Source organism: Taudactylus pleione, unplaced genomic scaffold (genome assembly GCF_031769625.1).
Source record: "Taudactylus pleione unplaced genomic scaffold, aTauple2 ptg000085l, whole genome shotgun sequence".
NCBI lineage: Eukaryota > Metazoa > Chordata > Amphibia > Anura > Myobatrachidae > Taudactylus > Taudactylus pleione.
The window spans coordinates 6,177,028-6,204,687 of record NW_028284487.1 but is presented as its reverse complement, the minus strand read 5'-3'; the positions used below and the strand labels follow the sequence as shown (position 1 = coordinate 6,204,687).

General features: G+C 43.5%; 1 protein-coding gene across 1 annotated transcript in view; it reads left to right on the top strand.

Annotated features, from left to right (window-relative positions):
* Positions 1 to 407: 407 nt before the first annotated feature.
* RIN1 (Ras and Rab interactor 1) overlaps positions 408 to 27,660 on the top strand; it is a 40,434-nt gene continuing 13,181 nt past the window's right edge. Inside the window, exons 1-8 of the mRNA XM_088468328.1 lie at positions 408 to 713; positions 1,072 to 1,148; positions 5,101 to 5,278; positions 6,840 to 6,954; positions 14,814 to 14,886; positions 21,959 to 22,050; positions 22,224 to 23,246; positions 25,601 to 25,906. Coding sequence (XP_088324454.1) covers positions 1,117 to 1,148; positions 5,101 to 5,278; positions 6,840 to 6,954; positions 14,814 to 14,886; positions 21,959 to 22,050; positions 22,224 to 23,246; positions 25,601 to 25,906 — 1,819 coding nt within the window. The 5' untranslated portion in view covers positions 408 to 713; positions 1,072 to 1,116. The remainder of the gene's footprint in view (positions 714 to 1,071; positions 1,149 to 5,100; positions 5,279 to 6,839; positions 6,955 to 14,813; positions 14,887 to 21,958; positions 22,051 to 22,223; positions 23,247 to 25,600; positions 25,907 to 27,660) is intronic.

Here is a 27,660-nt window from a genome sequence, read left to right as displayed (position 1 = left end):
TACAAATGTGCGTACAAGGTATTCACAAGATGTTCCCAATACATCAGTGCTCCTAAAATATATAAAAATGCCGATGGGATAGATGCTACGGCTGATCTCAGCAAATATGGCACCTGCAGCTCAGCTTTGGAGTTTACCACCAGCCCTGTGGGTATCAGTCTGTGCACTAAGTAGATAATGAAGAATACAGTGACACTGAAGTACAACACATTTCTGCACATGTACTGTCTCAGCAAATGCAGCCCATTATAAAATGTCACGCTATTCGGCCACCAGTGCTTAGAGTGTGAACTTGTTTAAACAAGATCCTGAAGTATGTCATTCCAGAGGATCCGTACCCTCATTGTGTTCTTACAAACTTGTAAAACAAGCAAAGGCAAAATAAGTATGGAAATCATTGTACACAGTGGATTATATAGAGGTACATTGCATATGTTATAGGGCTCTAGATCTCTGCTAGTCCCCAATTGTTCCCCTCCTGGAATCTCTGAAGCTTCACTTATTTCACATGTCTTTGCAGAGCAGGCAAGTAGGGGGAAAGGCAGCGTGAGAGACTCATTCAGAAGGGGAGGGGGCACATGGAAATAATGAGTGAAGGATCTGCGTATATACCTTGCAACACCCTGAAGGTTAGTCACTCTGGGAACACCCACAGGGGTGGGGAAAAAAAGGGTGAGAGAGATTCCGGATTCTGTGTCCCATGGGAGAACAAGGTAAGTGAGATTATATTCATTTTATTATCCTATATTCATAGTACACCAGCATATTCTGTATTGTTGTACAATTAACTGGCTGGACATTTGGTAATAGAAAATATAAGTACAGAAGGAGGCAAATGACTTACAGCTGGTTTATTATCATGCAGATCATAAAGACTATAGAAACTTATTTTTATGTTACATATTCCACTGGGAAGAGTAAAGCCACAGAACAGTATATATAACGTTACAGCATACATTTCCGTTTACTTATAAAACAGTTTAAGTGTTTTGCCAAAGTTCAGCGGTGAAGTAATATAATCTTTCCTGGTTTAACTGCAACGTGACACTATAATCCTTTCCCTAAATTCAGATCTAGCATCTTGTACAAAGGAGGAAACACACTGGAATTCCTGGCATGGACAGTGTTCCTGTACCCAGCACCACAAGGTACAGTAATTACCCTCTTATTTCATCCCCTGCACATGTGTATATATATATATATATATATAGAGAGAGAGAGAGAGAGAGAGAGAGAGAGAGAGAGAGAGAGAGAGAGAGAGAGAGAGAGTGTGAGTGTGTGTCTGCATCATTCTGGCACATTCTCATTCTGTTACTATATAGTGCCAATATACAGGGTAGCATGTTCATCATCAGTGCATTGATACTCGGCAGTATGCTCTGATTCAATTTACTGATTATACAAGTACGAATCATTATATAATGGAGATGCTCCTTATCAGTGCATTAATATTTAGTACGTACTACCACACAGAGCCACATGCTCATTAGCAGTGTATTGATACTCTACATCAGTGGTTCTCAAACTCGGTTCTCAGGACCCCACACATTTGCCAGGTCACACAGCAGGTGCACAGGTGTATTCATTACTCACTGACACATTTTAAAAGATCCACAGGTGCGATTCTGTGAGGAGACATGGAAAACATGCACTGTTTGGGGTCTTGAGGACCGAGTTTGAGAACCTGTGCTCTACTTCATTCTTATGTCCAGGAAAAATTTACTTGTATTACTTGATGGTCTGTTTGTGTAGACTTAAGGTGCCCATACATCTGCGATGGATCGGCGCGATGCACGGATGTGATCGGAAATTTCCGAACGCTCATCGGATACTTCCGATTGCCCACCATCGATGTTCTGCGATCTGTTGTCGGATCGCGGACATTTCACATGTTAAATGTCCCCGATTTGACGATTGCGATAATTTTTTGATCGCGATCGTCAAATCGCCGAAATCCAACATGTTGGATTCCTGCGATGCCGTGTTGCAGCATCGCGGGACCGCGGCAATCCATCGCAGATGTATGGGGCCCATAAGGAGCATATCCAATTAGCTGTGACTAATTGACAGCTCAGACCGTCACCTATTCAATTAGGTCCTGCATCCCTGTGCGTAATGCTAATTTTTCCTCAGAGCCTCAGGAGCTGCGTGGAAAAATCAGCATTAAATGTAGCCTCTGGGATTTCACACACAGGGAAACCCATAGTTCTCAGGATTTTATGCGGAACCTATGGGTTACGGCGCATTACCCCAGGGGTTACCACACGTGGAAAATGCTAAATAAATGAATAGATCTGAGCCTGAAAACTGGAGCTTTTCCCTGAGTGGTAAACCCTACCCCTAATTGAATATGCCCCCTCCCCCCAAAAATTATGTGTAGCCACTTATACCCCTTTTACACCAGAGCTAAAACCTGGGTTATTGCTGGGTCTACCCGTGTCGCAGCTCAGTGTAAAAGGGTCCCTGAAAAATAATCCTGGTCAAGTGACCCGGGAATCCAACCCAGGTAGCTACCAGGGTTGGACCCAGGATGGCCCCGGGTAATGGTGCAGTGTAAACGGTGTGATCCAGGTTATCCGTCCTGTGTCATGCCTAAAATTAACTGATTGGTGGTTGTGGAGCAGTCACCTCCCACTTTTTATGACCTCACAGGTTTAGCAGGGCAAACCTGGGTTCAGTGTGAACAGGGCTGACCTGGGAGTAACCCAGATCAAAGGTGCAGTTAATCGGGGTCTGACCTGTATTGGAACCATGTCCAAAAACCCAGGTTGGACCAGGGTTTTTGGTGGAAAAGAGGTATTATTGTGGTATTACAGATTTTAGCAGCACTGCAATTCACTATTTCGATGCTCCGGTCAAAGCCCTGCATCTGTGTGAGGGTCATCCTATGTCACAGGAAGCCTTGCGCTGCCTGTGAAGTCTCACTGTGAAATGTGCAAAGTAGTTTGAAACGACAAGGGTCAAGCAAAGCCTTTTTGCGGCTCCTAGGTTCCCCATCTAAAGACACCTGTTAAAGTGAGCAGACACTGCAGTCCTCATATGCAGACTGTAGGAACATGGCAAACTGTGGAAATACAGCCGGGGAAAGAGGTTATCATTGCTTCATAAATAAGCCCCTTGTTGGAAGTTTCCAATTAGCTTAATTACTCAGTAAATAATCATCTTCCGAAGCGGTGTCTTCTCCCTCCAGCGTTGGAACCCAGTCTTCTTCAGTAAGTATGTTGTGTGACTGTATGTAAGTGATTGTGTGTGTATGTGACTGCCTGTGTGACCCCCGTTTGAGTGTTAACCCCCCTGGAGGCAGCATCTCCCAGCAACCACCTCCTGCACAGGAACAGCATGTACATTATCAGTGTATTGGTACTTAGCGTCAATGTTTGTCCAGTATAAACTTACTGATGTTACTTTGATTAATTATACAATTACGTATCATTATAGAACAAACATGCTCCATACCAGTGCATTGATGCATAGTACCATTACACAGGTCTTGCATGTTCATTATCACTGTAGTCATATTTTTGTACTGGAGTTCAAATTAATAATCAATGTATTAATATTTAGTAATAATAAATAGCCTGTTGATAATCCATTAATTAATACCCTAATTATTATTCAGGGCAACATGTTCATTGTGCAACATACTAATAGTGAGTATTATTATAATACAGTGTAGCATGTTAATTGCCAATGTATTTATGCTTGATAATGATAACATTAACCAGGGCATTAATAATTATCAGCACAGTAATGCTTAGTATTAATGCGGTAGCATGTTTATTAGCAATGTATTGATACGCATCACCATTATACAGCTACATAGGACACAAACTCTTTATCAGTATATATTAATAAGCAGTATTTTCCAGTGGGGCAGCATGTGCAATCACTAATACAGGGATATCTCACTTTAGGTCTGTTTGTGGCTCCCACTATCCCGGACCACATCTATTATCAGCTGAATTACATCATTTTTAGCCCATGATCATATAATGCTAACATAAATATGAATCTGTTCATGCTCATACCTGGATAGTGTATTGATTATATTATTGTTCAGGGCAGCGTGTTCATGATCAGTGCATTGATACTCTATATGATTATACAGCTATAAAATACAACACATATGCCCGGTATAGGTGTATTGAAAGTATTATTATAGAGCAGTATCATTATTGGTGTGTTGACACTCAGCATTATCAGTGACATTTTTATCAAAACATTTTCACTGTACTGATCAATACACTTATAATGCACGGCTGGCTCTTGGGGTGTTCGACCAGTGCTGTTGAACAGGGGCGCCACCTCATAGAGGGCTCACCCCTCCCAGCCATTCCCGATTTCAGAGGGACAGCACTGTCCCGCTGTTCCGCCTGTGGACCTTAGTCGCCGCGGGTGGTCAAATCGGGAGGTTGGGTACCCCCACCGCTACAGCTGTGCCGGACCTCCGAGTCTGTGCGCGGCTTCCATTCAGTACTGGGGGAAGCCCAGCAAGTGACGAAGTGCTGGGCTCCCCCCAGCCTGATGTTACATGGGAGGCGTGCCATGTGGGCACGCCCCAAATAACATCATTTTAGGGGGCATGGTCTATGGTAATTAGGCCACACTCCCATTTTCGAGCAGCGCGCACAACTACAGGGGCTTCCATCACTCAGGCGGCACAGGGCCTCAGCTACCCCTGGATCCGGCCCTGTTATAATGAGCATATGTATGCATTGTACTGATAATCACATCTTTCATTTTATTATACAGGGAATCATTTTTTATTTTTTTTTATCAGTGTAGTGACATATACTATTTTACATTCCACTTTGTGTTTTTAGGCATAAAGCATATTCATTTTAGTACAGTTTGTGTTTTGCAACTCAACAATAATATTCAATGTAAAGGTTTTTTGACTGTGTATTGATCCTTAAACCAGGGCCAATGTTTATTTTTAACATGTAGATACTGATAACAAGTACTGAATATCCGTTATATAGCATATGCCTAATACTTTGTGGCATTGTCAGGTACAGTGCATGTGTGGATTCCCAGTAGTATTATACAGTATTATGATATAGTTACCATCATTGTAGTACATTGTGCCTCTCTTTCTAGCACAACGGAACCTGTGTATGATTACCCATCTCAAGAAACCACCCGTTCCCCTTCTCTCAGAGGTTCACCGACCTCAGTCAGCATCTCGGAGAGGCTTCTTCTCACCCAGAGTGTCTGGCTTCACCTCAGTGTCAACTCCGCCACTGCCCTGCATATACTGCAGAGGGAACCACCTGGGGTAAGTACCAAAGAGAGAGCTTTAGTAAGGGTATAAGGGGAGGGCTTAGTAACTACAGGACTCATTGCTCACTGATCATACCACCCTAATCAAGATGGACCACGGACCCTTCTGACTAAGACTATATGAACCATATTGTACACATAAGAGACAGGGAGTCTGAAAAAATAGAAAAGGACAGAATTACAACAACAACAACTAGGGGCCAATGGGGTGTAATATACACAAAAACTGATACAGGGCATTAAATAAAGCAGGAGCCAAAGGTGAAGGCCTAAAAAGTCACATTAGGCCCTGGGCCCGGCCTGGGTCAGCTGCTGAAGGGGACAAATGTATGCATAGTATTTTTGTTATTTTATTTCAGAGGGGACGTGGCCATGCCTCCATGATTTGGACATGCCCCCAGTACCTAGGCTACATTCAGCTCTTGGTGGCCCCGGTCACAGAACCCATGATAACCTAGTAAAAGTTTTGCGCATGGACAATAACTCATCTATATTATATCTGCCAACATATCCTGTATCACTAACAAATTATACTATTGGCAGCTTTCTGTCTCGTCTCTCTGAATGATGTTTTACAATTTATACCCATAGGGCCTGATGTATAGTTGGACAGAACCATATGTGCTCCTCTATTGCATGCAGGGAAATGCATTAGTGTACTCACCCATATGCAGAGCTGTACGCATATTGCGGAGCACTGCCTTTATATGCTTGGATTGGTACTTGTCATCTTCAGTGCGCACTTGTCTATAATTGGTGAAAAAAGATTCTTCTGGAAACAGGTGTATTTACTCTTATGTCCAACTCTCCATACCCCACAGTACTGCTGACACATCCTGACTGGTCTTTAAAGCTGAGTACACACTTAGCGATCTGTAGCCAGCGCCGATGTCACATGTGGAAGAACTTGGCGGGGTGCCGACATTGGCAAGTGCAAACACACTTGCCGATGCCGGGAGTGACAGCCGGGGCCATGCTGCATTTGGCAGCATGGCCTCCCATTGATGATATCGCCCGTCGGATCTGCATGTCACTGACGACGTGCGGGAGTGCTCATCCTCAGCGACATAGCTGGTACACACTGGCCGATGTGCCCGATATGTCGTCCGTTCCTCGGAACGGACGACATATCCTCTAGTGTGTACCCGGCATTACATGAGCGCCCCATTACAGCCCAGTTACACCCCTTCAGTTGTAATTAGACTGCTTTTCTGTGAGAAGTGTCTCTGTAAGAGATGTTATTGCTTACACTTGTGGAGTTGTACAGCTGTGGCTTTGTGGTGAGGTTTTGATTACAGAAGAAAGTAGATCAGGCATGAGGTGTGTGGACATTACTGATAGACTAAATATATGCCTTCATTTCTAGACTATATAGGGAACCCAGATTAAAGTACAAAGGTACATATCTATCTAGCTAATATCTATCTGGTGTTATTCATAGACATCACCTATATTTGATAATTCCTTTGGAAGCACATGTAAAAAACGGTTTTCCGTCCTTCTCAGTATGCCTTGTGACTCATAGATCTAAATCATTCAACTATTTCATCTTGCAGACATTCCTGGTGAGAAGATCTAACACTCGGCAGCAGCTGGTCCTCTGTGTGCGCTTATCAGATGACTGTGGACCAAGCTTCATTCATCAGTCATACATACATGATGGCCCTTCAGGTACGCTACCAAGCAAGGTTCCAAAATTGTCAGATCAAAACTACTAGACAAGGTCATTCACATTGCTAGCCACACATATAGGTATGTAAATGAGCTGTTATGACTTTATTCAAATTTGCATTAGTCTTATTATATGAATAAGGGAGAATACAGAAATACACTGAATTTCACAATAACAATGCAGGTTCCACAGTAAAATAATGACCAGCATATAATATAATATAGTCAAGTAAAGTTATAGTACAAACCAGCAGTAATCTGTATATAGAGTAATGAGTACTAACTGCTACAAACATATTATGGGTAAACCCTGCTGAAGCCAGTATACAGTATATTAGCGTACTATGTGTACTACCCACTATCAGTATGTAATAATGTATAATGAGTACTACCTGCTACCAGCAGTATATAATAACGTATATTTAGTACTACCTGTTACCAGTGTATAATAATGTGTACTACCCACTATTAGTATATAATAATGTATAATGAGTACTACCTGAAGCCAGTATACAGTATAGAAGCGTAAAATGTATACTACCCACTATCAGTATATAATGTATAATGAGTACCGCCTGCTACCAGCAGTATATGATAACGTATAGTTAGTACTACCTGTTACCAGTGTATAATGTGTATTACCCACTACCAGTATATAATAATGTATAATGAGTACCTCCTCCTCCTACCAGTGTATAATAATGCATAATGAGTACTACCTGATACCAGCAGTATATAATAATGTATTATTAGTATTACCTGTTACCAGTGTATTATAATGTATAATGCGCACTACCCACTACCAGTATAAAATGTATAATGAGTACTACCTGCTACCAGCAGTATATAATAATGAATAAGCAGCAGGGGTTAAAGTGGGCCAGAATGGGGTGAAACTGCGTTCCATCACTTCTATTTGGAGACGGAACCAGTTCCGTCTCTTCCGGCCCACCACAGGGAGGCACCACAGGGAGGCTCCATCTGCTGGGTGCCTGCTGAGATTTTGTTACCACTGGGCTCCCAGCTCCTTCCCCAAAGCGCCAGCGGCAGCCGGAGGCGGGAGTTCACTCCTGAGCACCGGCTTCCGGCTCCCGCAGTGTGCACTATGGGAGATGGGAGAGACGGGGCTTAAGGTCAGTATTGTGGGGGGGGGGGGGGTTTGTGTGTGTGCGACAATATTACAGGGGGCACTATTACTGGAGGCATTACTTCTTCAGGGAGCATTACTGCAGGGGACATTACCACTGGGGGCATTACCACCGGGGGGCACTACCACTGGGGGCATTACTGCAGCGTACATTTCTATTGGCGGCATTACTTCTACAGGGGCATTACTACAGCTGTCCCTTTATTTAAGAAGCTCCAAGGCTCCAAGGGGGGAGGGTGAATTCACTACTTTTCTAGGACCACTTTAAGCACTAAGCAGCAGTATATAATAACGTTTAATGAGTACTACCTGCTACAAGTGTATAATGTGTACTACCCTCCTACCAGCAGTATATAATTATTGGTACTTGCTACGAGTATAATAATAATAATAACATATAATGAGTACTTGCTGCTGCCAGGATATAAAAACATATAATGAGTATGGGATGCCGATGCTTACATAATCGGCGCCAGAATACCGACGCCGGTCAGAATCCTGGCGCCAGCATCCCAACTGCTGGGATGCTGAAGGTAAGTAGCGGGGTTGGGGGGATGGTTAGGGTTAGGCACTAGGGAGAGGTTATGGTTAGGCACTAAGGGGGGAGGGTTAGGTTTAGGGTGTGGGGAGAGGGAGGTTAGGTTCAGGCACTAGGGGGGTAGGTTAGGGTTCGGCAGCAAAAAGGGAGGGTTAAGGTTAGGGTAGGGAGAGGAGGAGGGTTAGCATACCGACCAACAAGTGTCGGTATGTTACCCCTGTTGGGATTCTGACCGCCAAGTACAACCTGCAACCAGTATCTGTTGGTGTTCATTCTGCGAGCACAGCGCGTGGAATCATCGGCATACTCTCAATTGCCGGAGGCTCACCACGCCGCTACACTATCCACTCCATTACTACAGGAGCTGCATCGCACCCTATTACAAACCAAGGGTTAATTGCAAGCCAGGATTCCGGGATATCTGTGTTATTTCACTATAGGGGAGCGGTGAGTGACATTGCAAACAAGTTCCATTTGTCGGATATTATCACCTGGATTTAAGGAAAGGCTAATAATACACCATTATGTATTTTACTGAGAAAGGTCATACACTCTTATATTCTGAATTACAGAACATTTTATTATTGTTCACGAGTCACTTTTTAAGGTATTTTTACCGATTGGGACTATTTTTGGATAATTATTTCAATATACCATTCAGTACACTGATTGTTACATGTTGTTATTATTGATCTAACATTGTATCCAATATGCTAGGAACTGCAGTTATATTTTGTTTGTTATTTTAAGAAATTATGTTGCTAATGAATTGTGATTAACAGCTCTTATTTTTAGTGGTTATAAGCGCAGACATATATTTTTTGTTCATTTGTTCTTTCAAGGGGTATTGGCAGTGTCACTTTCATGTCAGCTGCTAACAATCCACTTATGATCCCTGGTTATCACTTCTCTATAATAACATAATGGGTACTACCTGCTACTAGTATATAAAAATGTATAACGAGTACAGTACCACCTGCTACCAGTATATAATACTAACATATAATAGGTACTACCTGCTACTAGTATATAAAAATGTATAACGAGTACAGTACCACCTGCTACCAGTATATAATACTAACATATAATAGGTACTACCTGCATATATAATAACGTATAATGAGTACTCCCCACTGCTTTGGGAACCAATTTATCTTCTTATTGCAGATCAATCTTCCTTTACCAAAATAACTATGTAGGTACTGTAATTCCATGAGTATTTCAGTAGGTTACAGATGACGTAATTACATTGTAATTTTTTTGAACTGTTATAAAATATATAAAGATGACACAAGTCTCATCACAATATTTTTCAGCCTATTGTACACAAAGCACATCAATATAACTATAAACAAATAATTTTATAAAAGCCTTAACAACATCATATAAACATAGGATAACACTTCCATTTAGCTTAAAATAACAAAAGATGCAAATAATGTTTATGAATTTGGTGTTCGTAACATCAAGTTAAGGAAATACAGTATGTTAATCATTTTATATTAGAATTTGTTCCGATGATCAACATAACATCATATTCACAACTTTAATATCTAAGGGCCTGATTCAGCACGGATCTCTATTGCAAACGCATAAGCAGATCGGCCGATTGTTGTGTACTGTGCGTGCGCCGCGATCACACTGCGATTATGCACGCAGACAGGAATCCATCGCACAGTGAGTGACAGATAGTGAGTGTTTGGGGGGTGGTGACGGGGGAGTGGTCGGAGAAACGCAGGCGTGTCTGTCCGTTTGAACGCCATTGCATAGCATGCATAAATTAGCCATTGTGATTGCCTACTTAGCTTGAGTACTTACTGTGTGCAACTCGACTTGCAATTTCTGCGGCGGGTCAGAGCTGCTGTAATTGTACGTGAGGGGCCGATGTGCTTCGATGGTACCGATGTACACGCAGGATGCGAGGTATTTCGGATGTGAGAAAGCAGTAGTGGGCGTCTCTATACTGGCTGAGTGGTGGCAGACATTAGCATATTTTCGCAGCTGCATTGCGTGCGATTACCCAGCTGTGATCACAATTGTGATCTGTGCTAAATCAGGCCCTAAGTTTGGAGTTAAAGTCAAACTTTTAAAATAATATTTTTCTTCTTATTTGTAGTGGTCTTATAAGTAATTTGACCAAATTGGCTACAAACCCTATTCAAGAACACCCATAAGCAACAGTGGTGGATTAACCTGATCTGGGACCCTGGTTTGTACACAGGGGTGTAGCAGGAAGTTTGTGGGCCTCATAACAACCATAATGTTACTAGGAGACGCCTCTCTATACAGCGGTTGCTAATTTTATGCCCCATAGAAGTGCCCTGGTTAATTTTTCCTCTAAGTTCTCACAGTATTTCCGATGGTCATGCTTCATGTGCTCTTTCCTTATTGGCAGCTTTTCAATCTTACATGACAGCCCCAAGTTTGCAGGGCACTCAGGGCTGAGAAGATTGCAGTTTCCAGTGAGTGTAAATAGAGGGGAGGAGAGGTCAGGGACCAACCTGCTCCTACCTGTGGGGGATACTTTCTAATACAGGAAATTCGACTTTGATTGCTGATCTTCTTCATGTCAGTACTCTGGGTCTGATTCAGACCCGGTCACAAGCGCTCGCAACCGGGTCGATGGTGGCCCAGAGCGCATGCGCACGACGGAGCCGGCTCCGTCGTGCGCATGCACGAGACCCGGATAGCGACGGGCAAGCCGTCGCTCCGGTTCTCGCACCAAAGGGGGCGTGCTGTCGATGTTGAGTGTCAGCATGCCCCTTTGGTGGGCGGGCCGGTGGGGGTGGCTGCCCAGACGGAGGCGTTCCCATGAGAACGACTACCGTCTGGGGGCGGCCCCTCTGACATCACAAGTGATGTCAGTGGAGAGATTCCGACTCTGTTAGAGCCGAAATCTCTCTGGGGCTTGCGGCAACGAGACCCTACCACAAGGGTCTGAGTCGCAAGCACGATGGTCGCGATGGTCTTGACCATCGCGACCATCTTCCTGGCCACTCGCTATAGCTGTGGGTGGTCACCCACAGCTATGCGAGCGGCCAGGAGGATTCGCTCTGTCAGCGAATCCTCTGTCTCTGAATCAGGGCCTCTGTCCTAATCTCGGTGCTCAATTGCCCTTCAGCTCACTTCCCAAAGGCTGTAATAAAGGAGAAGCCTACTCTCTGACAGTGCCAGGCTCACTGATTTTCTCAGCTGTGCCTGTGAGGGTGAAACGGGAGCGCGGGAGATGGATCATATCAGTGTGGAGCTTTACTGAGAGGCAGAGACCGAGACCACCACCTATATGAGCCCTGACGAGTCACCATCTTCAGACTGGGACCCATTTGCTCTGCAGTCACTTTCGTAACTTATCTCTATTGATATTGTCATATATCAATGACTATAAAAGAGGATGGTGATCACAACTGACAGGGAGAGAATGGTGGGGAACATTTGAGGAACTACTACCATAGCAGCGTCCTGAGACGGCTATGGTGCCCAACGGTGAGGTGGGCTTGGCTATGCTGGTCCCTCTACTTTGCAGGGCCCCGCTCTAGTCTTCTGTGGTTAGGCACATGCACACTTTTCACATACTGTATCAAAACTACCCACCTCACTCACATCCATCCTCACATAGCTCATATCATTGCAGCACTGCTGATGCTTGTGATGAGGTTAGAAACTCTATGCAGGGCACTAGTGACTCCCACAGACGCCATCAGCAGTATTCTGCACAGACTGTACATTATGGAGCAGTAACAGTGCTGTGTAGGGTAGTGAAGTGCAGCGCTCCCACCCCTTCTCCACTGGAAGAGAACTCCCACCCCTTCTCCACTGGGTAAGAGCTGGGGGAGCCTTGCACCCAACTCAGTCTGCAATTAGGTCTGTGCTCCCAGAAGGGATGATGCCAGAGCCATGGGCACTCCTGTAAACCTGGGTGGTCATCTTTTCCCAATTATAAACCACAACAGAATCCTGTATGCAGGTGCTATGTATATTATGCTGGTGCTATATAAGTAAATGCTAAAAAATAAAATCATTTTTTTTTTTAAACTTATAAATATTTAATGCATACAATTTGACAAATTAATATCATGTACATTAGACCTAGCAGTCATATTAATATGCCTCCATAGACCCCACAAACATCTATATAGCCAATAACTTCCATATACCCTCAAACACCACCTGATAGGCAAGATGCCTCATATAGGGGCCCATTTATTAATGATCGCATTTGCAATGCGATCTGTATGTGATATTAGCACCTATAATTGCATTGCAAGATGCGATCATAGCGCCAGAATGTACTAAAGGGCACTCGCAGGGACAGGGGCTCTGTTAATCCAGATGTGTGGCAGCCTAGCCTGTCCCTGGGCACTCCTTCTGGAGCTAGGTTGCTCTAGGCAAGAGCCTTAGTTGCCTATGTCCAGGGCCGACTATGCAATAAAGTATCAGTAAAAATATTTTAGAAATGATCAAGCTATTTTTTTTCCTCACCAGGGGGGCAATGGAAACTTTCAGTGGTTTCAGCACTAGGGGGTGCTGTTGCACATGCACAATTCCAGTATGCTTTCCTTGCATCATCTAAATTACATAGTCCAGCTGTGTCATCTGGCTGAATGTAGCTTATCATATACAGGAAATGCACCACTGCCACCCACTGGTCATATATCAACTCTGCATCTTGTGAAATAGACATAAATGTTTGCCATTGTGGGCCTGAGTCTGAGTCGCACGCATGAGCGTCTATTGGCGATTGCCCATCTGTGAGTTTATGCAAATGCTGCTACAAACACATCCATGCGGCTGAATGTGCAAGGACTGAGACACCCACCTTTAGCATATATGCCCATTGTCATACTGATTGGTGCGTCCTTGTATGGAACCATTGATTGCATCATCAAAACTTTCACCAGCCCTATGGCAAGAGAGGTTTCTTTGTCTGACCGTGGTCCCCAATGGGATTGCAGCCGCTTGCATTAATGCACCCACTGAGTGCACTTCTATCCACTGTCCAGTCATCGCCCAGGAACGCCATTCGACCTGATTGGAAGAGCACCTTTGTGCATACACTGTGTGTAACGCATGCGCTGTGGGGGCTTTCAGAAATTTTTGCACATGTGCAGTTAAAAAAGAAAATCACTCAATTACGTGAAAATAGGAATTCCGGGCAGATTGCGTGCGACTCAGAATCAACCCCCATGTATGTCCTATATTCTACATCAGGGTGTGGAATTTCACATCCAGCATGCCCTGACACCAATTTAGAATGTTCTATGAGCAAACCTGTGCCAGGGCAGGGATGTAGTTATAAGACCGGCGGTCGCGAGGTCGGCAGTCTCAATCCCGATGCTAGAAGCCCGACAAGGGTCTTAAGATAGGCGTCAAAATACCAACGCCTATCTTAATCCCGATGCCGGAATCCAGGAGGATGACAGCCTGACCGGAGGTAAGCCGGGGCACCCTTAGTGCTAGCCGGGGAGGGGAGGCAGGTTAGGTTTAGGTAGTATAGCCGGGGGAAGTTAGAGGTAGGCACCCATGGGGGGGGAGGTTTAAGGTCAGGCACCACTGGGGTTAGGCATGAAGGGGGGGAAGCTAACGGGGAGGGTTAGGGTGCGGGGTGGGGAGGGTTAGGCTACAAGAAGGATTAGGATTAATGGGAGAAGGGGGAGAGTAAGTATATGAACCCAACCCCTGTCGGGATACCAACGAACGGGTTGCCGCTGTCAGTATTTTGACAGTAGGCATCCCGACAGCTGGCAATACATAACGATGCCGACAGGGCATACTGGGATGTATAGTTCCACTGCAGCTTAAATGCCACTGGTTGCCTACCCCTAGTCTACATTATCATTAGCCTTTGCTGAAGTCAATGTTATATTTATATTATTATTCATTATTTTGTGGATTGTTACTTTATTTTAATTTTTTTTTGGGACAGTTTTCAAATGTGCTGTGCAACCTACAGGTACTCAATAGGACAAAGGAGATAGTGACATTACAATATCATAGCTCTATCAGTGAGCACAGACTATATATCTTATATGCTTTGCTAGCATTGTCAGTTGGACTCTATCCTCTTCTGATCCTCCAAGAACAAGATATTCAGTTCAAGCACCTAACCAAGCCCACAAAAGTCATGTTGCGCTTATGTTGATGAATTAGCATGGTAACGTTTTTTTCTTTATGCAGGTCTCTCTCTGGAACACTCAGCATTTACCTTTCCAGATCTTATAAGACTCGTGTCTTACTACAGCAATGAGAGGTGATTATAACACACACATATGTTCTTTTTACATAAATATATATTTATGTATGACCATAATTAACTTTCCCTTATTCAGAGCTATCTGTAGCTTGATGTAACAATCAGAACATCACAAATTTAGTAAGAAGACTAATTAGGACATGGTAAGCAGGATTCCGTGACAAAAAGTCACCAATTGGAGGAATATGGCGCTGTACGATGTGAAAACAGCATAAAAATGGACAGACAAATGAATAACAAAACTAAACTGTAACAGACGATCTTACACTAACGATGACACAGCATCATTGTTTTAAATACTCGTACATATAAATAAAAATTGTAAAAAAAAAAAAAAAGCCATCATTAAGGAAACTATATCAAGGTGCCAGAAAGATGTAATTGTGCATAGGTAGGAAGGAGCATTGGCGTCCCTCCCCGCGGTGATAACCGGTGCGGGGAGGGGTGTAGTGTGCGCGGCAAAGCAGTGCGCCGACAAAAAGGGGCCCCATTGCCCGAGTAACCCCTTCAGGGGGGGTCCCAAAGGTGCTGACTGCCCCCGGTGTCCACTCTGTGTGTAGTGCCGGCTCCCTCAATGTGTGAGGAGCCGAGTGCTGCACGTAATGCTACAGTGCAGAATCCGACTCCCAAGTATATGTGTATGTATATGTGTGTGTGTGTGTATATGTATATGCACACATACATAGATCGTATGCAGCAATGACAATGCTACACAAGTTCAACACACCATAAATGCATGAAGCATAACGCAGAAAATACAGAAGCTGTCTCCCCAGCTCCCATATTCATACACATATTCACCTGGTTTTGGTGCCAAAAGAACGCTGCAGTCCCGAGTGACGTCACTTCCGGATGCGGATGCGAACTGTAAGTATCGGCCCGCCAACCCTCATGAGCACCAACCCTCATGAGCACCCCGGGAGATGCATATATTTGAGATGTGAGAGCAGGACCCTCAACAAAAAATGTCTTTCTTCCTCAATATTTCTCTGCCATTAGTCCAATTACAAGAACACAACACTTCTCAAGTCTCTGTCTGACGTCTCCATCTCACATATAAAAACCGTGACCTACATGAGTTGAAAGGAGGGGGGAGATGTATCAAACCTTCTAGCTATCAATTATAAAGTACATTATAAAATGTTTGTCCTCATTAGAAAGTTTGATACATCTCCGACAGTGAGTTCCTTCCTAGATTTGATACGTTGGTAGCAGTGGCGTATCTATAATGGGTGCAGTGTGTGCGGGGCACACGGGCCCCCGGGTCCCGGGGGTCCCCGCACCACACACACTGCACCCATAGTATTTTAGACTTACCTGTCCGTGGTCCCACGTCGGGTGTCTGCGCTGCTCAGAACACCGGAAAATCGCCACCGCGGCCATTTTTCTGGTGTTCTGCGCAAGCGCAGTAGACTCCGGGCACACTCTAGTGCCTGGAGCATACTAAGGCTCCGATGGCTGGCTAGCCACATCAGTCGGCTGCCGGCCACCGAGGAGAGAGGAGGGGGCTCTGCATGAGGAGTGCACACGGGCCCCCTCCTCTCTTAAGACGTCCCTGGTTGGGAGTCAGTGAAAATAAGGCTGGGGTTGGGACCAGAATGCCCTGACAGATGCCAAGTTCTTCCCTGCTTTGATTATAAGGCTAAAGGCCAGGTCCCAGAATGGATAGTATAATGTATGGGGAAGGGATGCGCTAATCCGCAATAGTCTGGCTTAAGTTATTGCAGCTGGGCATTGGTGAGGGTACTACAAGTCCTCACTACACATGTACATGAGAGCAGTAAAAGAGGGTGGACACCCAGCGCATATAACACCTTTGATAGCAGATTATAAATGGGCTAATCATGTAGAATAGTCCTGCAATCAATATACAACCACTATGTAATGATGAAATAAATATCAAATAGGATATGATCAGTGTAATGAATTAATAAATATATAAATAAATGAATACACTGAGAGAGTATTGTGATTCTATAAACAATCATATATTTATTAGAATAGTATTATAAAAACATAATGGTAAAACCAAATACAATTGTGGCCAATGTGCTATTTAAAAGGGGACTAATACCGGTATACAACATGAAATGACATATAGACAATACATATAAACGGTGTGTAACACAATGTGTGTATTGTGCAGAGCAATACGCTGGAAAGCGTTTTACTTACTCCGCAATTGATATAGATGGTCCTGATCGGACTGAGCGCAATGTGACTGGTGTCACTATAAATCAATAGTGTGTGGTCAGTGCCGCAGTAATGTTTAATCTGGCTCCGATACAATGTGGACAATATGTCCGCATCTTGAACTCCTTTGATTAGGTATGTTATTACCTTGGTCTTCCGGGTATAGTCCCTCTCTGGATGCAGCCCTTGAGAGTCCTGTGGAGCTGGTTGTCTGCCGGCAGACTTCCTAGGATAGCCGCGGTGTGAGCTGTGCGGCTGGTGTCAGGAGCGACTTCTCTGCAATCGACGCGTTTCGCCTGTAAGGCTTCCTCAGGATAGCTGATGTCAGCCTACCCAGCTGGGGCACTATTTAAGTCATCCTGGCTGTGAGGCAGCTGTGGCCATTTTAAGTAAGGGATGCTACCCATATATTAGGTGGCTCCTTCCTTGGTGTTTTTTCAGCCATTTTGGTGAAGGGAAACTTACTAAGTGGTTTGCCAGGGATGCACATATCTATGTGTCGTCCTCCCCATACTAAAGATGAAAGACATCGTCCCAACATGGATCACCCCAGAGTGACCAATAATAAGAACCATACGTTTACCATTTACCCGAGGGAAAATAGATATCAATATCAGGAGAAAGACCACATCATAAAGAGATCACCTAGAAGGATAGAAGAAGAATCCAAGTATCCTAGCGAACAACAACTCATTAACAGTTTCAACCAAAGGAAGAAGAGTGTGGAGGAAGAATTAAGTTTGTCTGCACACACACTCATGAATCGCTTGAATGGAAAAAACCAAAACCTTTCATCACACAAAGAATACCAATCATATGTCGAAACAGATGAGGCCGAAGATTACATGGACACCTTTTGGATCTTATCCACAGTAACAATGAAGTACACTCACGAACAGGAGCCATTCCAAAAAACTTACAAGGTCAGAAGAACAAAGGGAAAAGAAAGAAAAGAACCAGTTCAAATTCAAGCGAGGAGGAACAAAGATTAAAAAGAAAAAACTACAACCGCAGAAGGGAACCGAAGAAGAGCATACACCAAAAGGCATATTCAACTTGAGTCAACATCAGCTGAATAACACAGAAAAAAGCATTCTACAGTAAGGCCTGAAATATGCACCCGCTAACAGATTGAATAAATTCAATGCCTTCATAGATTTACACAAATTTGTACATAAGTTAACTCTCAAAAAATTCTTCAACCACAAACCATTGATGGCTAAAACTACAAATACTATACAAGAAGAAGGAATCAACACCTTCAAACACATGGAACTACGACCAAAATCTACTTTTTACCCTCAACATCTAAAAGGACCGCTTATAAGACCGTTCCAAAAATTAGTAGAACAAGACATAGAAAGTATGATGAACAAAATTAGTAGAAACAAAAGAAATATCACCAAAAAAGAGAAAGAAGCTATTGATGCAATAAAAGAAGATAAAAACCTGGTTATCAAACCGGCGGACAAGGGCGGGGGAATCATCCTTATGGACAGAGAATCCTATGATGAAGAAGCTTTGAACCAACTTCAGGACAAATCCACATACGAACCACTCAAAAAAGATCTGACTATAGAATATAAAAAAGAATTAGGAGTATTACTAAAGAAAGGTCTGGAAATAGGGATCCTGACAACACAGGAATACCAATACATTAAACAAGAAGATCCCATTATCCCTGTATATTATCACCTGCCTAAAGTGCATAAAGACACTAAGAATCTGCCTGGAAGACCGATCATAGCAGGAGTGGGATCACTAACAGCTAATTTGTCTGGATATGTGGACAAATTTCTACAAGCTGTGGTAAGATGTCAACTCCGATACATTAGAGACACAACGCACATCCTCAGTTTATTAAAAGATATCACCAGGGAAGAAGAGCTCCTCCTAGCTACATGTGACATCAAAGCCTTGTACATGTGCATTGAGCATGAGATGGGTTGTGACAATGTGAAGAAGAGGCTAGAGAAAGATTCAGGCTTAGAACAATTACAAATTAATTTTATTATAGAAGCTATAAACTTCATCCTTCATCATAATTTTTTTCTGGTAAGGGGACACTTTCTACGTCCAACGGAAAGGGACGGCAATGGGAACTAAATTTGCACCATCTTACGCCAACCTGTTGCTGTCCCAATGGGAAGATGAAAACAAATGGAGCAGCAAGCAATATGGAATACAATTGAAATTATGGGCGAGATACATCGACGATGTTATCATCATATGGAAAGGGCCAAGAGAGAATCTAGAAAAATTCATACGGACCATTAACAACAACACGGCGAATCTGGAGTTCACCAGCATAATCAGTGCAGACACAGTCAACTAAAACATTTATCAAAGCCACTGACTGTAACAGCTATTTGGAGGCCACCAGCAATCACCACAAGAAATTGTTATCCAATATCCCAAGTGGACAACTGAGGAGAATATGAAGCAATTGTTCTAAGAAAAAAGATTTCGAAGTACAATCAAAAGAACTACTCAATAACTTTATGGACAAAAAATACAATCCACACCACCTAGAACAAGAGAAACTGAAAGCCAATAGCATAAATAGAGAAGATCTCCTGAAGCACAAAGAAAAACCAAAAGATAAATCAGAAAATCTCCTATTTATCTCCAACTATTCAGCACAGAGTATATTACTAGAAAACAGCATAAAAAACCACTGGCACATGTCCATGCGGCCTACAGCATGTGGGGAAAACAAAGAGGAAATTGCATGTTCGTATACAGCAGCATCTTTGTAACATCCACAATAAAAAAGAGAACCATAGCATTCCAATCCATGTTAAAGAAAAACACAATAGTAACCCAAGGGATTTCCAATTTATTGGTCTCAAGAAAATAACACCACCATGGAGACGAGGGAATATAGATAATCTACTAAGCAAAGAAGAAACCAAAACAATATATGAAATCGGAACGTTGAACCCAAAAGGCTTGAATATAGATATAGAGATTGCACCGTTCCTATAAACTAATTATACTTAAGTCAATACATCTACTTATTCATCCTTTGTGTAATATTATATTGATATCCTCTTCTTTGTCTCTACTTACCAATATATTCATATTTCAGATTCATGGCATTGACCTATAATTATACACTTGTCTCATCTTACATATTTTACACTATGGAAGGTCCCCTATAAAACCATAGGGGTACATTCACATTTTATGATATCGTATAGATATTTAATACCATTTTTTGACATTGACCAATGTGTTAATATAGATCCATCCACTGGAATCAGTTAGACACAACATATGTTCAATACAGGGAACTATATCCCCCTCAATACCAAATAGCCATATATATTTAATCTATTTTCGTTTTATTTATTTTACTTTAATTTATCTATTTCTATTTTAATGTAATAGTTTGGCATGTTATATGTGGTCTGTGTGTCCTTGTGTGTTAATGTCATGTTATGTCCCTCATCGATCATACACCCAGCACATAGATATGTGCATCCCTGGCAAACCACTTAGTAAGTTTCCCTTCACCAAAATGGCTGAAATAACAGCAAGGAAGGAGCCACCTAATATATGGGCAACATCCCTTACTTAAAATGGCCACAGCTGCCTCACAGCCAGGATGACTGAAATAGAGCCCCAGCTGGGTAGACTGACATCTGCTATCCTGAGGAAGCCTTACAGGCGAAATGCGTAGATTGCAGAGAAGTCGATCCTGACACCAGCCGCACAAGCTGCACAGTTCGCACCGCGGCTATCCTAGGAAGTCTGCCGGCAGACGACCAGCTCCACGGGACTCTCAAGGGCTGCATCCAGAGAGGGACTATAACCGGAAGACCAAGGTAATAACATACCTAATCAAAGGAGTTGAAGACGCGGACATATTGTCCACATTGTATCGGAGCCAGATTAAACATTACTGCGGCACTGACCACACACTATTGACTTATAGTGACACTAGTCACATTGCGCTCAGTCCGATCAGGACCATCTATATCAATTGCGGAGTAAGTAAAACGCTTTCCAGCGTATTGTTCTGCACAGTACACACATTGTGTTACACACTGTTTATATGTATTGTCTATATGTCATTTCATGTTGTATACCGGTATTAGTCCCCTTTTAAATAGCACATTGGCCACAATTGTATTTGGTTTTACCATTATGTTTTTATATAATACTATTCTAATAAATATATGATTGTTTATAGAATCACAATACTCTCAGTGTATTCATTTATTTATATATTTATTAATTCATTACACTGATCATATCCTATTTGATATTTATTTCATCATTACATAGTGGTTGTATATTGATTGCAGGACTATTCTACATGATCAGCCCATTTATAATCTGCTATCAAAGGTGTTGTATGCGCTGGTTGTCCACCCTCTTTTACTACCCAGAATGGATAGGTTGATGAAGTATTGCTGTGGTGGTTAAGATCAGAAGTCCAGATCTGTGATATATAAATGACAGAAGCTCTTGGTGATCTATGGTGCAGAATCAAGTCCATTGTTGGTCTGAGGTGAGAATGGTCAGGAGCCTAGCCCTGTATTAGTGATTATTTTGAGCTCAGTCCCTAATGATTAATGTCAGCTCTATTCTTTATCTAAAACCAAGGAAAGTTTTCCAATAACTATCAAATTAATTTTATTTATGTTGAGTAGCAACACTAACATCTACAGAAGGTTCCACTTATAGTAGAATCCATGGTTTCCATTCATCACCTCTTTGTCTCCGTAATCATTCATCTATGTCATGTTTAAATTACTGCAGTCGAGGACTCTCAATTCTCATTTTGCTTTCCAGTAGTGTCTTCATCATCTCAGTACTACTTACTTTCATATTTTTCATGGCATTAATTACTGTCTTTATGTTACAGAGATGTCCTCCCTTATATGCTCAGACTTCCTGCAGCTATAGAAAAAGTTACTTCACGAAAAGAGCTGGAGGCCATTTCTCATTTAGGACATGGTAAATACATTTGTTTTTTTATTTTTACTTATGCATAGACTCACTTGCAGGGACAATTTTATATGCCTTTTCTCTCTCTATCTGTAGGAGGGAATGGGATATTTTTGGGAATAATGACTTCTGCAAGCTCACTTTCATTATTTGAATGCTTTTCTCTCTTCCCCACTCTTCAGAGTTCTGGAATTCTTCCCTCAACGCCCGAGACACTACTTCAGTCCCAGCTAGTACTCCCTCTCTTGCACTTTTGCTGACACCACTACCCTCTGCCCTACCAGACAAAATCAGCCCTTCTCTTTTACCTATACTGAAAACTCGTAGTCCTGAAGAGGTTTCCTTAGGTGGAAAAGAAGGGGCACTCTTCTTTTTAAACCCTCTCTTCAAATCCATAGATACTGGAGCACTCAAGCGTTCTCACTTCCAGAAAAGCATCAAGGTCAGGGTATCTACAGAAAATTCAGGCTCCCTCTCCCCTCCTCTAAACCCACCTCCGCCTGTACCATCTGAGGAATCTGTAAAAGAAGAAGATGAGATGGTGCCAGTGGAGGCAACAGATCAGACGGAGTCTGGACAAACCCAAGAAATAATAGAAAACCAAGAGTACAGAAAACCTCAGTCATCTCTTAGACAACGTCTGAGAAAGAGCCTGAGCAAAGGCAGCCGAGACTTTGGACTAAAATTATCACCACTGCTCTCAAAAGATGTGGATGACTACAATGTTCCTACCTCAGCGAAAAAGACACAAGAGTTAAAAGATGGAAGTGAGAATCATTTTAATGGTGTTACTTCTGTAGAAGACCAGGATAGTGGGTCCATTAGCAGTGTCGAAGATGGCACATCAGAGGATGGTGGAAAGTGCTCTCCTCAGCTTACAAGAAGGAAGAAGAAGAAAAGTGGTCGTTCCTCATTCCGGGCAGTCAGTGGAGCTTTTTTGTCGCTTTTATCGCCAGAGCGAAAGATGATTATTTTCATAGAGGAAATGGGCAAAGATGTGACAACAGAATTTGGGATGGAGCTGAAAGCTTTTATTCAAAAAGTGGAAGCTGGTAAAGCTAATGATATAAAGGATAAAGGAGAGGAGGAAGGAAAAACCTACAAGAGTCTGTTAAAGGAGGTCAGAGACTTTATGGATAATCTGAAGCATATGCTGAGGGAACGTGCTGAGATGCATCTGAAAACACTTACATCTGATGAAGAAGGTGAGAGGACATAGGCGTATTTATAATGGGTGCAGAGTGTGCCGTGCACACGAGCCCCTGTATCCAGGGGAGCCCTGCACGGCACACTCTGCACCCCGAATACACTGACCTTGAGCCGGCAAGCGAGTCCCTCCTCCTCCGCTGCGCCATTTTCCAAGTGACATCTTCAGAAAGATGGTGCCGCACAGTGAAAGCAAAGACTATGGCACTGTGCAATAGACTTTGCTCTCTTGTGCACATGTGCATCTTCTGGAATATCACTGGGAAACCTGAGCTATGGTGGAGGAGGGAGCCACTTGCCGCCCGGCGTAAAAGATAAGAGGTGCGGCTGAGGAAAGGTATATTTCCCCTTCAGATACTGTACCTGGAAGTGACGTGAACTGAGGGTGGAAGTTCAGTTTCCTGCCCACACAGTCCACCACAAAAAGAAAGTTGGCCGCTCGCCACATGATTATGTTCCCCCTCTATGCCCACTTGGATGGTATGGAATGACGTTGGACACTGGCTGATGACATCAGGGTCAATCTACGGAAAGGGGATCTAGCTGCTTCCGTGCGGGGCTGAGGAGGGGTGGGGGTTGGGCAGAGTGGCGCTGCTCAGAGGAAGGACTCGCTGCACACCCTCCTGCGTTAATACGCACTGTGAGAGCACCACCATAACAGCTATGATTATAACTTTCCTATAATTTGCATAGAGTACATAAGAGTTATTTGTGTTCTGTTGCTCTCCTGCACATCACATACTGTATAACATACCTTTTTGTATTATAAATCCCCTGTATTATAACATCCTTCATTATAAGAATATGAATAGAGTTTATGGCCACCGACATGTTACTCTCCAGGTTACCAGTGACAGGAGGCATGGTATACCTCATATATCCATTTGTACTGCTTGTGTCACAACGTTGCCACATGGTATTTAAAAATGTAATACAACGAGCAGCAACATCACTGCCCTCCATTTATAACTTTTCACTTAATTACTCATCAGATGTATGTTATATATATATTTATGACTTATTGTATGTAATTTTCACTAATAACTCTATTTAAATATTAGGTTATTATAAATAGGGTGTAGTAATATCATTGGTTATAATGCTGTATCATTGACAGTCCAATATTCATTGGAAAGCTTGTATCCAGCCCTTGTGTTATCAACTGATCACTGCGTATGACAGCGATGTGGCTGGGGGAAACCATAGAAGTGCTGTGAGTCGGAAATAGTAGACTAAACAGTGTTAGGTTATTAATGCCAGGAAAGTAAGCAACCAACCACTAAGCACACCGCATTTATTTATGCTTTGTATATACAGATGTGTCCTCATACAACTAGCCTCAATACGCCATTCGGCGAGAGACGCCTGGCATGAGTGAGCTGCGCCAAGCGGTGTAGCATCTTTTGCACTTAAATGTGCGTCCTTGTCACTATGTGATGTGACAAACCTGCTTCACTAGACTGCACTGATTCATTTGATACACAACACTTGTATATCTGTGTGCGACTGAGGGCCTGATTCAGAAAGGAACGCACACATGCAGACGCATGCACCCGTCCGCTGCGAGTATATGCTAATAAATGCATATGCACACAGAACAAGCTTACTCCCAGCACTACACAATACCACCCACTTCCCTTAACGTGCGTCCTGTTACACCACGAAAGACAGCGGAAACATCGGTAACATCAAGAACCATCAAACACATTAGCATAATAAATGGTTGACCTGACCACGGAGGCCGCTGCCACTGCCTGCGTGCAACTAGACCTCAGGCTTCGTCCGTCGTCACAAGGGCTTAATTATGCACGCCCCTAAAACGCCGTCCAAATGCACAGGCACTCCTGTGTTCACCCGACCACCCCCCGTCACCCCCCACAAAAACGACACTTCCTGTCAATCACTGTGCTCTGGGTCTGCGTAGCCTCTGCAAATGCAGTTCCCATTGTAGTAGCTAGTTCGCGCACGCGCAATACGATGCATATGCATGCGCAGTACGCAACAATCGGCAGATTGCGTGCCCGTGCATCCGTGCGTTCCTTGCTGAATCAGGCCCTGAGTCTGTACAACGGAACTTGGTGTGAGAAAAAGCTGCATTGTAGCACATTGTATACAGATTCAGAAACAGATCTACAAGTGTCGTATAGCAAATGAACCAGTGTAGTCTTGTGAGTGGTTTTGTCGTACATTTCAGTGAAAAAAACACTTAAGTGCAAGCCGAGTCGCATGGACCTGGCATGCGGAGGAGGGCTGTCTGGCACGACTGCGGCAATAGTATATGAAGAGACATCTGTGGTGCAGCTGAGACAGAGGTCACAGCACAAGCTGAACTTTCTTATGTCTTTTACTACAGAACGCGTACTAGAAAAATCACTGCACCGGCTTCTCTTGAAACCGTTGAGGTCTCATCTGGTTTTAGAAATTCAGAAAGGACTGGAGGAAAGTGGAGAGCTGGATAGACTTGGGAAGAACATGCAAGCGGTAAAGAAGGGTGGTTCATCTCTTCTGGGTGTGAAGCTGAAAGCACCCATGCTCCAAGATCTGGAGAAAATTCGACAGAAATTATTGAGAATGCAGGAAAAATACTCCCCTTGTGACAAAGTGCGCCTTCTGCTACAAGTATGCCGCGGTGTTTACAGGAGCATGGACTCACAACAAGGTAAGAGTATTTCACAAATGTGAAGACACTCCACTCTTCTCAGGCCCAAACCAGTGGTGATGCAGTCAGATGTATTATGTGTGCTCCTAAGGCAATCAAGTCATAGGGGACGGTCTCCACTTTAATGAGAGATCATGTGAGTATTAGACAGGTCAGTCTATACTAATATTATAAGAACGTTGTGTTTGTCTGTTTGTTCCAAGTTAGTGCAAAATCTACTGAACCAATTTTCATGAAAACTTCTAGAAATTACCTGCACTTTGGGCCTAATTCAGAGACGAGTGGTAATGCAATCACAACTGCACTCTCTCACGGATCGTAGTTGCTAAAATTTGCTAATGCCTCCCAAAACACAGCCGAGCATAGGGACGCCCACTGCTGCCTTCTCATATCCGTTCGATGACGTACAATTGCGTAAACATCTGTAACATTGATGCAGATCGGGCAGCCATGCAGCATATGCGGCAAGTCTGACCCTTGCGGCAAGCCACTCACACTGCAGCTCTCATGCTACTAAGAAGATTGCAATGGCTAATTTATGCACGTCGGCTAATTTATGCACGCCCATGAAACAGTTTTAAATGGTCAGACGTGCCTGCGTTTGTCTAGACACCCCCTGTTATCTCCCCCAAACGCTGACTACCTGTCACTCACTTCGCAAATGGATCCTCAGTGCGAGCGCAATCGCACGTGCGCAATGCGACTGATATGTATGTGCAATGGCAAACAATCGCTTGATCAGTGTAAAAATTGGCTTTGTTTACATCTCTGAATCGGGCCCTTTGTTTCATCTCGATCCGTCACGTTAAAGCTGAGCAATAACAAAAACAAAATTTATTGACCTCATTCATGCAAGAGACAGATGTGACACCATGCGCATGGCCCGTAACGGGTGGGGGGGAGAGGTGCTTTGGCCTGCGATCACGTGAATAGGATTGCTACATAGCAGTCTGTGCACAGGGCACACAGTGACATTGGTGTGAGTGGTGGGTGAATAGGATAGGCTACATAGCAGTCTGTGCACAGGGTACACAGAGACATTGGTGTGAGTGGTGGGTGAGTAGGATAGGCTACATATCAATCTGTGCACAGGGCACAGTGACATTGGTGTGAGTGGTGGGAGAATAGGATAGGCTACATAGCACTCTGTGCACAGGGCACACAGTGACATTGGTGTGAGTGGTGGGAGAATAGGATAGGCTACATAGCACTCTGTGCACAGGGCACAGTGACATTGGTGTGAGTGGTGGGTGAATAGGATAGGCTACATAGCACTCTGTGCACAGGGCACACAGTGACATTGGTGTGAGTGGTGGGTGAATAGGATAGACTACATAGCAGTCTGTGCACAGGGCACACAGAGACATTGGTGTAAGTGGTGGGTGAATAGGATAGGCTACATAGCAGTCTGTGCACAGGGCACACAGTGACATTGGTGTGAGTGGTGGGTGAGTAGGATAGGCTACATAGTAGTCTGTGCACAGGGCACACAGTGACATTGGTATGAGTGGTGGGTGAATAGGATAGGCTACATAGCAGTCTGAGCACAGGACACAGTGACATTGGTATGAGTGGTGGGTGAATAGGATAGGCTACATAGCAGTCTGTGCACAGGGGCACACAGTGACATTGGTGTGAGTGGTGGGTGAATAGGATAGGCTACATATCAATCTGTGCACAGGGCATAGTGACATTGGAGTGAGTGGTGGGAGAATAGGATAGGCTACATAGCAGTCTGTGCACAGGGGCACACA